This window comes from Prenolepis imparis, unplaced genomic scaffold (genome assembly GCF_030444845.1).
Source record: "Prenolepis imparis isolate NDT839.2.m4 unplaced genomic scaffold, iyPreImpa1.0 SCAF_7, whole genome shotgun sequence".
Classification (NCBI taxonomy): Eukaryota; Metazoa; Arthropoda; class Insecta; order Hymenoptera; family Formicidae; genus Prenolepis; species Prenolepis imparis.
Genome location: NW_028141165.1, coordinates 10,203,461 through 10,217,273, shown reverse-complemented (window position 1 = coordinate 10,217,273; position 13,813 = coordinate 10,203,461). Strand labels below are relative to the sequence as shown.

The 13,813-nt window shown below is 30.5% G+C and overlaps 2 protein-coding genes across 6 annotated transcripts in view; one reads left to right on the top strand and one right to left on the bottom strand.

Annotated features, from left to right (window-relative positions):
* The window catches only part of LOC145938541 (uncharacterized), a 135,158-nt gene that overhangs the window by 21,129 nt on the left and 100,216 nt on the right, over positions 1-13,813 (bottom strand). The window lies entirely within an intron of this gene.
* LOC145938858 (uncharacterized) lies at positions 4,607-7,282 on the top strand. 2 transcript variants are annotated; one of them, XM_083042674.1, is made up of 3 exons: positions 4,607-4,867; positions 5,685-5,860; positions 6,976-7,282. In XM_083042674.1, exons 1-3 carry the CDS (start codon positions 4,798-4,800, stop codon positions 7,243-7,245), a joined length of 516 nt encoding a protein of 171 aa, XP_082898800.1. In that variant the 5' UTR covers positions 4,607-4,797; the 3' UTR covers positions 7,246-7,282. The 2 variants fall into 2 exon arrangements, with proteins under 2 accessions (XP_082898800.1, XP_082898799.1); XM_083042673.1 differs by having other exon boundaries at positions 4,608-4,867; positions 5,682-5,860.

Here is a 13,813-nt window from a genome sequence, read left to right as displayed (position 1 = left end):
TGCCGACAATGCAACGCGTGGAGGCAATCGAAACTTTATGCGATTGTTAAATGACAATGGCATCGCGTTTCGTTAAGTAGAGAAACAATCCAGATGCAAACGAAACGCTTAAAAGAGAACAACATCGCTTTAGACAGATCTGTGAGGTTTAAAACGTATTATACATTCTCCGAGATCCCTGACTGGAGCGCGAGCTATGTCGTTTATTGCATCTTGTCGCAATTAATTCTAATGCGCACAAGATAATGATTATCAACGACTTTACTTCGCGATACTTACACGATGCTATTTAGTACAAAATGCTTCAAAAGATTTACATCGATAATTAAGAATGTATGTTCCTTATTAAAAGTAAGATTAAAGCTATTCAATATAGGATATTAATACTTGTCAATATACTTATTAACGAGTCGAGCTTTGAGAAAATGCGAATATGATAGAAAACTTTATTGTTTAATTAATATGAAGAAGATTTTTATTTACACACATCATACTTTCAATAATGCCTTTCAAATATTTAATGTTAAAAATTTAAAGATCGCGGCGACGCTAAATTCCTTGAGTTTGTCCAAAAAGGACAAAATATATTATCGGTTTTAAGGCTCCTGCGGTGCTCACCGCGGCCATATTGGAATCGTGACGTCAGAGGCGAGAAAACACACGCTATTTTTTTTTAGATGCCATTTCTAAATAAAAACATATTTGCATAAAATAACACTTAAGATCTCTTTAATACACTTCTAAAAAACGCCGAAAACTATTCTTTTCCCTTGACAGTCAATCAATAATCCTAAAATGATCGAGATATCAGACTTTGACATGCGAAATGACTGCGCATGTGCAAAGACCAGAAGGACTGGGCCTCATAATATTACATTTTACAGCTGTTGATTGATTATAAAGGGAAAAGGATAGTTTTCGGCGTTTTTTAGAAGTGTATTAAAGAGATCTTAAGTGTTATTTTATGCAAATATGTTTTTATTTAGAAATGGCATCTAAAAAAAAATAGCGTGTATTTTCTCGCCTCTGACGTCACGATTCCGACATGGTCGGCAAGGTACCAGGAGCCTTAAGATACCTCATATACGCCAGAGATATTTCCCTCCAATTTTGGTATAACATGTTAAAATGTGCGCGAAATTCGTGCCGTAAATAATGTTCATCGTCCGAGAGTTACATTCGCTTCGCGAGACCATAAAATGATATTGAAGCTATGAACTTATTGTCCATTCTTCGAAGCGTTGTTAGAGTAGCGTGATTTCTTATGCATCGTGGGATATACTTGCGATTCATCGCGGATAGTTGGTCCGATGCATCAAAGCTTGTCCGCGCGCGTTTTATACTCGTCCGTAGATCAGCTGATCATACGTCGCAGACGATTCGCAATCCCGCAATCGACTCTCCCGCGAAATATTCCTTCTCTTTGAACGCGAGGTTTTATTATTTGTTCGCGGTTCATTTTTTTTCTCGCAACCGGATGAATCCACGGGGAATAACGCACGCGACAAGACGGATTATATTCCCGCGCGAAATTCATCCGCTGACATTAAGCTCTCGCTTAACTTGTCTACGTCGGCCGTATTCAACAACACAGAGTGTTGTCATCGATATTTGTAAACCATTGTTGACATTCGTTCTGCAAATATGAAAATTTGATATTTCGGGGATGACGAATGCAGTTCACGTACTCGCGTCATGTGAATACACGATGTCACACATGTGCCCCTGAAATTTTACCCGACAGAACTTACACTTTAAATCGAAAGGATTTAAATCTGAAAGGAACATATATTTTTACTTCATTTATTATCTCTAATGTTAAAATTAAACGTTATCTATACGTTAAGATAATATAAACATTTAACTTCAATTGTATAAATGTTGTAGAAAAAAATTGCAAACAAAACAATTTTAAATATACAATTGAAATATATAATTTATACAAATCGTTTTTATATTATTTATAAATTAATTGATAGCAATTAACAAATGTTAAAACAACAGAAATGTCGATATTAAATTTTTTAAATAATGGTGAAGAATTATATAAATATTTTGTATTATTTTTCAAATCTATAGAAAACACTTTATATCATACAAAAAATGATTTAAAAATTATTCTTAAAAATATCGGTTTTGTTCACTCTCGATCAATATTATTCCTATGTACGCTATTCTATCTAGCTAGATATCTAGTATTATCTAGTATTTAATATTAATATTATCTAGTATTATTTAATATTATATAGTATTATTGTCATTCGTTTGGTCTTTCTATTCCCTTATGCTATTAATGCGGGCTCAATGTTTGCTTTCCATGCATTCTCTTAAAAGAGGTTTATTCGCCAGTAAAAGTCATAACAGTCGCTGTCTGGGAAACCTGAAATCGATTCCTCTGCGGGTATTCACCCCTGCAATGTGCAGGTGCAATAGACTGTAGTAAGTACATCGTCTAAAATTATTGGACGTTATATATCTCAAAGAAAACACACATTCTCTTTTCTCAAAGAAAACGCGCAATAATAAATAATTGTTTACTAATATTTATCATGTGTTTAATTATTGTAAATTACGTATAATTAATATTATATTCATTGTCGATTCGTCTTTGAAATGTCACTGAAGCAAAAATATTTCATTTTAGTTTTCTAAATATGCTTATAAAATATATAATAAGCTTTATAATATTTTTTAAAAATAATTTAAAAATTCTGTATTTGATCTATTTATCGTTAGTTAAAAATTTTATTAGTATGCTGTATAATCCGTATAAACAAAGTAAACTGAGACATATTATAATGTTACATAACAAATTAAAATTCCAAAAGAATTGCTTGACAAGTAAAAATCGTAAATTTTCAAAAAGCAAAGAACTGTTATTAAATTAAATTAAAATATTTCTTATCAAAATATTTTTCTCACACATGTACGTAACAGCTGTTACATTATTATTATATAATATACAATGAGCTGTTCACATCTCGTAATGCTATTATCTTATTAATGAGAAGTTACTTTGCAACAGAGTAAAGCAAAGATTTTCTTCCATTGAGGAAATTAATCATTGAATAAAGAAGATACCGATATCTCTCAAAATTAAAGCTGATAAATTAAAAGAGATATTATATAACCATGTAGAGAGACAGTCTGTAGTTTTATTCAACGTTTTCATAGACCGCGAAAGCGTATACGTTAATGTAACGCGAGCACACAGTTGGGTCAATCAGAACTTTGTAAAATTGTTAGATCGTTGCAAAACCACAACGCTAAGTGAGATCAATTCAACGTGGTCAGGACTCCCAGAGAAACTAAAGCGACGAAACAGTATCTCTCATCATGTGTGGATTCGTTATAGACTTTTAGGAAATTTGCTTTCGAACAAAATTTAATTGTGTTTGCTTATACATATAAGCATTTATATATATAAAAAAAAATGTCAAAAAATAGAGACATTAACGTTGGGAATTATCAGTCATCGCTCGCGATTGTTATAAAAAATGTTCCAAGAAAAGATAATCTAAAAAAATATTCCTCTATTAATTCAAGCAGTTAAATGATGAAAAGTACAAATCTTGATACTTCTCACTGACACGAAAATGTGCTTTTTTAGAAGCGATTCTAGAATATAACATCAAACAAAAACCGAATAAAGATGAAAAATAATGAGGAAAATTTTCAGGAAGCAGAGAGAAACGTTTCTTCGAAATCCATTATCACCTACTTGTATCATCAAATTTTTAGTTAGCCGCTTCGCATAAATATCTAATGAAAATCATATCAGATAACATCGAGTTATGCAAAAATGAAAGGCTTAATGTATTTTACTTTCATACACCTGTTTAAAAAAAATGTTATGTACATAATATATTATATATATATATATATATATATATATATATATAATTATTATATAATATAGGGTATATATGATATATTATAGTTACATAAACGTATTTTCAAAATGTATAATTTAAAAAAAAATTAATTTTGCATCTAAACGAGAAAATAAAATACACGAAGTATATCATTCTCTCTTCGCTTATCGTATATTTTTACTGCGAAAAATTTGAAATTTTTCATTACATAAAAAATTAGCGTTAATAGCAGACAATTTATTATTAATTTATTATTAAGAATATATTTAAAATTTTTCATAATGATGTATCAGATCCCAAGAGCTCTGTCGTAAGTTCTAAATAAAGGCCTCAAGGATCTCTATCGATCGTCGAGTTTTAATTGATAAAATGGCATTAAATTTAATTGGCGTTATCCTCCTCCGCGTTGCGTAATCATTGTTAACGATTAATCCTCGGTGAAGGGTATGATCGTTAACGAGGACAGGATAACATTTTTTAATTGTAAAAACGCTTTATAATAAATTGAGCATCGCGTGCGGACGGTAACGGATGATAAAGGGAAGGATACACCGTTTAAGAAGCGTTCGTCTTAGGTGTCGTTTCGGGTTTGTCCCCACGAGGATCGACAGCCTCACGCAACTACTGTGACGTCGGATGGTCGTGATCGCAGGGATAAAAACCCTTCGCCGGCTGCGAATATTGATTTTCGACTTTCGAGGTTTCTGGAGCAAGTCAGCCTTTTGACGCAAGCGCTCATGTCGATGCAGCATGGCGTCGGAACCAAGCCTGGGTTGTCGTCTGGATCTTCGACGATTCTCAGCGTAAAAGCTGACGTAATCTCCGCGTGAAAAGATACGCAAAAATGTGATTCACTCGCTCGTCGGATCACCATCGCGATTAGTTTCGCGAAGTATGTGAAGCAGAGGCCAGGCTCAACGAGATGATGAACGCGGACATACGCTTCGCTGTCACATGCTTTCTGCTTATCGCAATGATAACCCTCACGAGTGGTAAGTGTAAATTATCTCGAATTTATCGGTTGAACGCTATCTAATTGTGCAATGCATCATCGCTAAAACCGCCACAACCATTTATAGAAATGCAATAAAGTATAATAAAATTTAATTTGCTTTACTTAAAATTGGCAGAACATATTGGCAGTGCGTGATTCTGAAAATATATTTGCAACATTTGAGTTACAATTTTAAGATTATCTTTGATCCGATTCGAATATAAAATGTTGCTTGCAATGTGTTTTTTTCTTTTACGAAAAGTTTTTCAAAAAATTTATACTATTTTGGATAACACCTCATGTCCGATTGCAATCATGATGAACGAGAATTTTCAAAGTCGAATTTAACAGATGTTAATGTTGCATTTGTGATGTATTATCTTTATTCAACCCTGATATTTTGTATCCTTAATATGATATTGTAATAGATTTAATAAGATTAAATTATATTTTTAATCGTTCTCCTTTCTAAATAACAATTATATAAATATATATAAAGAAGAGATAGAGAGAGAATTTTTCAGATAACAGTAAACTTATAGATTCGCATAATCGATAATCCATGCTATTAGCATACAATATTTACAGCGAGCACATGAACGGGATAATAAATCATTCATTTAATATATAAATGAATATCTTTTCCATTATATGTCAAAATTTATATCTTAACATACTACTTTTAAAATACGAATATTTTATATTATTGGCAGCATTTCTGTGGTGACAACTCTAACAAATTTTCGATATAAATATTTAACTCGAGATTGTGTTCTGTTCTGTATATAATATGCGGTAATTTGTGATGAAAGCAGGCCAGCTATCGATGAAAGAGCATCGAACTCAGGCGGCTTCCGAAAAAGCTAACGACCTATGGTGCTATCAGTGCTTTACCATGGATGACGGCGAGAAATGTATCAATCTTACTGGCAATACTGGCAATTCCAGCACCTTCAGGCATAAGTGTACGGATGACAAAAGAATTTGCATGGTAAGGCTACGTAATTTTGTTTTAATTTTTATGCAATATTTTAGCGCCAAACGTGGCAGTTGCGATCCTCTCGTAGCGTTTATATTAAAATTGATCGTTATACGTTAACGTATTAACATATGTAAACTGCATATTGCACGAAATACAATATTGCATAGAAACGTGACACGAGAATCGAATTGCTGCGAGTATAAACCAGATTGAACGGGTGGCGCGGTAAATTCACGCGCGCGCATTTAATATGAACCTGTCACAACAATTTATATCATGTTACTTGTTTATATAGGCGAATTAATATCTATTTGTTTATACACATCACGTTCATAAGCGCGCACCTATCCATTATGGGTAAATTATTACGTCCATGAGATACCTCGAATCACGGCTATCTATTTGTTAGTTAAAGGAATCTCGTCGAAATGTCAGATAATATATTTTATACAGAATTTAATATATAATATTTTTTCCACAATTTTTTTATTAAAATAAAAAATTAATGAGATACGCGCGCGTAAAAAGAGAAGATTAGAAAATTATTACATATATTATTATTATTCTCCAATTATACGTAAAAGGTTTTCTGAATATACCTAAATTTAAAATGCCTTTAAAATGTTAAAATTATTTCTTAATACACACATATATATGCATAAAAAGTAAAACACGTGCCATTTCTTGCAATATTAATTTTTTTTTAAATATAATTAATTACGCGCAAGTTTATTAAGTACACAGGATATTTACTAGTTATCGGAATTTCTTTGTGATTTGAATCTTTGACTGAAACCGCAGTTGAATTCTTCAATGCCATCAAAACATCATTGTGAAAACTTTTAATAATATAAAATTGACCAATCTGAATTTATATATATAAATGATAAAAATAAACAATTTTTGTTATACACTAATAAATATTTATATTACAAATATATCTCTGTATATTTATATATATAAATGATAAATTTATGAATAAACTTATATTATTTTCGTATAAATCTCACATATTAGAGATATTAGAAAGACGAGGTCATGTATCATCGAGTCGAACAATTTTATATAAAACACGATAATACTTTCTTTTTCATCTATAATAATTATTACAAATGAATTTACAGGTGAAGCGATTTTCCTATACCCTGAGCACCGAGAATTCGACTTCCATAGAACAAACGTGGTCTGTGGAAAGGAACTGCACGAACAAATGCGAGCCAGGATGCATCGTAATCGGAGAACGCACTAAGCTCTTCGCCTGTACCGCCTGTTGTGAAACCGATATGTGCAACAACGGTACAGGGACCGCCAACGACCTAACGATCAAAGAAATCGACTTTCTGCTAGCTCTTGTGCTCCAAGCTATCTTGACCGTTATCATGTATCCATCGTGACAGTATTAATAAAGTTACTAATTATAATTCATCCGGATATCGCTGTCATATATTGAATATTTATACCTTATTGCATCGCGTGTATGCAGATTCGTGTGTATATACGTTATTTGGTACTAAATCATTAACTAATTTATTCTCATCAAAAATTTTTTAACGTTAAATTTACTGCTACATTTTATGAATATTTGCGTCGCATCTGCAACTTTGAACAATATGTTATACCATAAATTCGATTAATAGTTTTTGACAGCTATTAGCTGATTTCTGTCAAAAAATATTAATCACGGATAAGGCATTATAACACATTACTTACAACATACTACTATTTTAATATTTTTAACAGATTATTATTTTAAAATTTAATTAGCAAATTAATGTTTTAATCAGCAGACTTTTGTAAAAAAAATACTAGTGTAAAGTCGTAAAGCGTTAATCCGCTAATTAAATTTTAAAGTAATAATATGTTTAAATAATTATAAAATAGTAACATGTATATTTACATATTATTATATGTTATAATATCTTATCCAGAAATCAGCTGATAACTGTCAAAAATATTAATCGAGTTTAAAGTATTGTAACATGTTTTCTAAAAATATTATATATATATATATTTTTTTTTAAATTTATTTATTAATAATTTTTGACAGATATCAGCTGATTATAGCGTTAATTTGCTAATTTCTCGACTTGACATACGTCGAAAAATTTCTATGTCCCGCTGAATAAAAATTTTTTAACAATTATGATAATCAGGCATCTTCGAGCATTAATAGTAATTGATAGAACTAGAAAAAACGTGAATCGCATTGCTCTATCTATTATAGTTTCCGAGATATTGATTTATTTCACTTTTTCCACTTTTACGTCGGGCCAGAAATATTTCTGTTTCGATGAATAAAAATTTGTTAAAAGTTTTTATAGTTTTGCTCACAATTTTGGATAGCACCTCACGAGTTTTACCAATAACTATTAATGCTCGAAACGCTAGGATTGATATATAAAAAGTTATCGCAAATTTTCGTATGACAGGTCGACTTTAAATTTCTGGCCCGACGTAAAAGTGGTAAAAGTGAAATAAATCGATATCTTTTAAACTATAATAAATAGAGACATGCGGTTTCCACGTTTTTAATTGTTTTATTAATTACTATTAATGCTCGAAGCCTGATTATCGGAACTGTTAAAAATTATTTATTCAGCGGGACATAGAAATTTTTCGACAATAAATAAAAATTTTTTTAATGTTTCTATATTTTTTTTAACAATTTTGGGTAGCACCGGACGAGTTCTACCAATAACTATTAATTCTCGAAGAGCTAGGATTAATATATAAAAAGTTATTGCAAACTTTCGTATGACAGGTCGAAAAATTTCTGGCCCGACGGAAAATTGGTAAAAGTGAAATAAATCGATATCTTTTAAACTATAATAAATAGAGACATGCGCTTTCCACGTTTTTACTTGTTTTATTAATTACTATTAATGCTCGAAGCCTGATTATCGGAACTGTTAAAAATTATTTATTCAGCGGGACAGAAATTTTTTGACAATAAATAAAAATTTTTTTAATGTTTCTATATTTTTTTTAAAAATTTTGGGTAGCACCTGACGAGTTTTATTAACAACTATTATTGCTCGAAGCGCTGAGATTGTTATATAAAAAGTTATCGCCACTTTTCGTATGACAGGTCTAAAAATTTCTGGCCCGTCGTAAAAAAGGTAAAAGTGAAATAAATCGATATCTTTTAAATTATAATAAATAGAGACATGCGGTTTCCACGTTTTTACTTGTTTTAGCAATAATTATTAATTCTCCAAGCCTCATTATCAGATCTGTTAAAAATTATTTATTCACCGGGCCATAGAAATTTTTCGACAATAAATAAAAATTTTTTTAATGTTTCTATATTTTTTTTAACAATTTTGGGTAGCACCTGACGAGTTTTATTAACAACTATTATTGCTCGAAGCGCTGAGATTGTTATATAAAAAGTTATCGCCACTTTTCGTATGACAGGTCTAAAAATTTCTGGCCCGTCGTAAAAGTGGTAAAAGTGAAATAAATCGATATCTTTTAAACTATAATAAATAGAGACATGCGGTTTCCACGTTTTTACTTGTTCTATGAATAACTATTAATTCCCCAAGCCTGATTATCAGAATTGTTAAAAAAATTTTATTCCGTCGGACATAGAAATTTTTCGACTTGTCAACTTTAAAAAAATTTTTTTTTAAGTTCTGATAGTTTTCTTGACAATTTTGGGTAGCACCTGACGAGTTTTATTAACAACTATTATTGCTCGAAGCGCTGAGATTGTTATATAAAAAGTTATCGCCACTTTTCGTATGACAGGTCTAAAAATTTCTGGCCCGTCGTAAAAAAGGTAAAAGTGAAATAAATCGATATCTTTTAAATTATAATAAATAGAGACATGCGGTTTCCACGTTTTTACTTGTTTTAGCAATAATTATTAATTCTCCAAGCCTCATTATCAGATCTGTTAAAAATTATTTATTCACCGGGCCATAGAAATTTTTCGACAATAAATAAAAATTTTTTTAATGTTTCTATATTTTTTTTAACAATTTTGGGTAGCACCTGACGAGTTTTATTAACAATTATTATTGCTCGAAGCGCTGAGATTGTTATATAAAAAGTTATCGCCACTTTTCGTATGACAGGTCTAAAAATTTCTGGCCCGTCGGAAAAGTGGTAAAAGTGAAATAAATCGATATCTTTTAAACTATAATAAATAGAGACATGCGGTTTCCACGTTTTTAATTGTTCTATGAATAACTATTAATTCCCCAAGCCTGATTATCAGAATTGTTAAAAAAATTTTATTCCGTCGGACATAGAAATTTTTCGACTTGTCAACTTTAAAAAAATTTTTTTTTAAGTTCTGATAGTTTTCTTGACAATTTTAGGGTAGCACCTGACGAGTTTTATTAACAACTATTATTGCTCGAAGCGCTGAGATTGTTATATAAAAAGTTATCGCCACTTTTCGTATGACAGGTCTAAAAATTTCTGGCCCGTCGTAAAAGTGGTAAAAGTGAAATAAATCGATATCTTTTAAACTATAATAAATAGAGACATGCGGTTTCCACGTTTTTAATTGTTCTATGAATAACTATTAATTCCCCAAGCCTGATTATCAGATCTGTTAAAAATTATTTATTCACCGGGACATAGAAATCTTTCGACAATAAATAAAAATTTTTTTAATGTTTCTATATTTTTTTTAACAATTTTGGGTAGCACCTGACGAGTTTTATTAACAACTATTATTGCTCGAAGCGCTGAGATTGTTATATAAAAAGTTATCGCCACTTTTCGTATGACAGGTCTAAAAATTTCTGGCCCGTCGTAAAAGTGGTAAAAGTGAAATAAATCGATATCTTTTAAACTATAATAAATAGAGACATGCGGTTTCCACGTTTTTACTTGTTTTAGCAATAACTATTAATTCTCCAAGCCTCATTATCAGATCTGTTAAAAATTATTTATTCATCGGGACATAGAAATTTTTCGACTTGTCAACTTTAAAAAAATTTTTTTTTAAGTTCTGATAGTTTTCTTGACAATTTTAGGGTAGCACCTGACGAGTTTTATTAACAACTATTATTGCTCGAAGCGCTGAGATTGTTATATAAAAAGTTATCGCCACTTTTCGTATGACAGGTCTAAAAATTTCTGGCCCGTCGTAAAAGTGGTAAAAGTGAAATAAATCGATATCTTTTAAACTATAATAAATAGAGACATGCGGTTTCCACGTTTTTACTTCTTTTATCAATAATTATTAATTCTCCAAGCCTCATTATCAGATCTGTTAAAAATTATTTATTCACCGGGACATAGAAATCTTTCGACAATAAATAAAAATTTTTTTAATGTTTCTATATTTTTTTTAACAATTTTGGGTAGCACCTGACGAGTTTTATTAACAACTATTATTGCTCGAAGCGCTGAGATTGTTATATAAAAAGTTATCGCCACTTTTCGTATGACAGGTCTAAAAATTTCTGGCCCGTCGTAAAAGTGGTAAAAGTGAAATAAATCGATATCTTTTAAACTATAATAAATAGAGACATGCGGTTTCCACGTTTTTACTTGTTTTAGCAATAACTATTAATTCTCCAAGCCTCATTATCAGATCTGTTAAAAATTATTTATTCATCGGGACATAGAAATTTTTCGACAATAAATAAAAATTTTTTTAATGTTTCTATATTTTTTTTAACAATTTTGGGTAGCACCTGACGAGTTTTATTAACAACTATTATTGCTCGAAGCGCTGAGATTGTTGTATAAAAAGTTATCGCCACTTTTCGTATGACAGGTCTAAAAATTTCTGGCCCGTCGTAAAAGTGGTAAAAGTGAAATAAATCGATATCTTTTAAACTATAATAAATAGAGACATGCGGTTTCCACGTTTTTACTTGTTTTAGCAATAACTATTAATTCTCCAAGCCTCATTATCAGATCTGTTAAAAATTATTTATTCACCGGGACATAGAAATTTTTCGACAATAAATAAAAATTTTTTTAATGTTTCTATATTTTTTTTAACAATTTTGGGTAGCACCTGACGAGTTTTATTAACAATTATTATTGCTCGAAGCGCTGAGATTGTTATATAAAAAGTTATCGCCACTTTTCGTATGACAGGTCTAAAAATTTCTGGCCCGTCGGAAAAGTGGTAAAAGTGAAATAAATCGATATCTTTTAAACTATAATAAATAGAGACATGCGGTTTCCACGTTTTTAATTGTTCTATGAATAACTATTAATTCCCCAAGCCTGATTATCAGAATTGTTAAAAAAATTTTATTCCGTCGGACATAGAAATTTTTCGACTTGTCAACTTTAAAAAAATTTTTTTTTAAGTTCTGATAGTTTTCTTGACAATTTTAGGGTAGCACCTGACGAGTTTTATTAACAACTATTATTGCTCGAAGCGCTGAGATTGTTATATAAAAAGTTATCGCCACTTTTCGTATGACAGGTCTAAAAATTTCTGGCCCGTCGTAAAAGTGGTAAAAGTGAAATAAATCGATATCTTTTAAACTATAATAAATAGAGACATGCGGTTTCCACGTTTTTACTTGTTTTAGCAATAACTATTAATTCTCCAAGCCTCATTATCAGATCTGTTAAAAATTATTTATTCACCGGGACATAGAAATCTTTCGACAATAAATAAAAATTTTTTTAATGTTTCTATATTTTTTTTAACAATTTTGGGTAGCACCTGACGAGTTTTATTAACAATTATTATTGCTCGAAGCGCTGAGATTGTTATATAAAAAGTTATCGCCACTTTTCGTATGACAGGTCTAAAAATTTCTGGCCCGTCGGAAAAGTGGTAAAAGTGAAATAAATCGATATCTTTTAAACTATAATAAATAGAGACATGCGGTTTCCACGTTTTTAATTGTTCTATGAATAACTATTAATTCCCCAAGCCTGATTATCAGAATTGTTAAAAAAATTTTATTCCGTCGGACATAGAAATTTTTCGACTTGTCAACTTTAAAAAAATTTTTTTTTAAGTTCTGATAGTTTTCTTGACAATTTTAGGGTAGCACCTGACGAGTTTTATTAACAACTATTATTGCTCGAAGCGCTGAGATTGTTATATAAAAAGTTATCGCCACTTTTCGTATGACAGGTCTAAAAATTTCTGGCCCGTCGTAAAAGTGGTAAAAGTGAAATAAATCGATATCTTTTAAACTATAATAAATAGAGACATGCGGTTTCCACGTTTTTACTTGTTTTAGCAATAACTATTAATTCTCCAAGCCTCATTATCAGATCTGTTAAAAATTATTTATTCACCGGGACATAGAAATTTTTCGACAATAAATAAAAATTTTTTTAATGTTTCTATATTTTTTTTAACAATTTTGGGTAGCACCTGACGAGTTTTATTAACAACTATTATTGCTCGAAGCGCTGAGATTGATATATAAAAAGTTATCGCCACTTTTCGTATGACAGGTCTAAAAATTTCTGGCCCGTCGTAAAAGTGGTAAAAGTGAAATAAATCGATATCTTTTAAACTATAATAAATAGAGACATGCGGTTTCCACGTTTTTACTTGTTCTATGAATAACTATTAATTCCCCAAGCCTGATTATCAGAATTGTTAAAAAAATTTTATTCCGTCGGACATAGAAATTTTTCGACTTGTCAACTTTAAAAAAATTTTTTTTTAAGTTCTGATAGTTTTCTTGACAATTTTGGGTAGCACCTGACGAGTTTTATTAACAACTATTATTGCTCGAAGCGCTGAGATTGTTATATAAAAAGTTATCGCCACTTTTCGTATGACAGGTCTAAAAATTTCTGGCCCGTCGTAAAAGTGGTAAAAGTGAAATAAATCGATATCTTTTAAACTATAATAAATAGAGACATGCGGTTTCCACGTTTTTACTTCTTTTATCAATAATTATTAATTCTCCAAGCCTCATTATCAGATCTGTTAAAAATTATTTATTCACCGGGACATAGAAATCTTTCGACAATAAATAAAAATTTTTTTAATGTTTCTATATT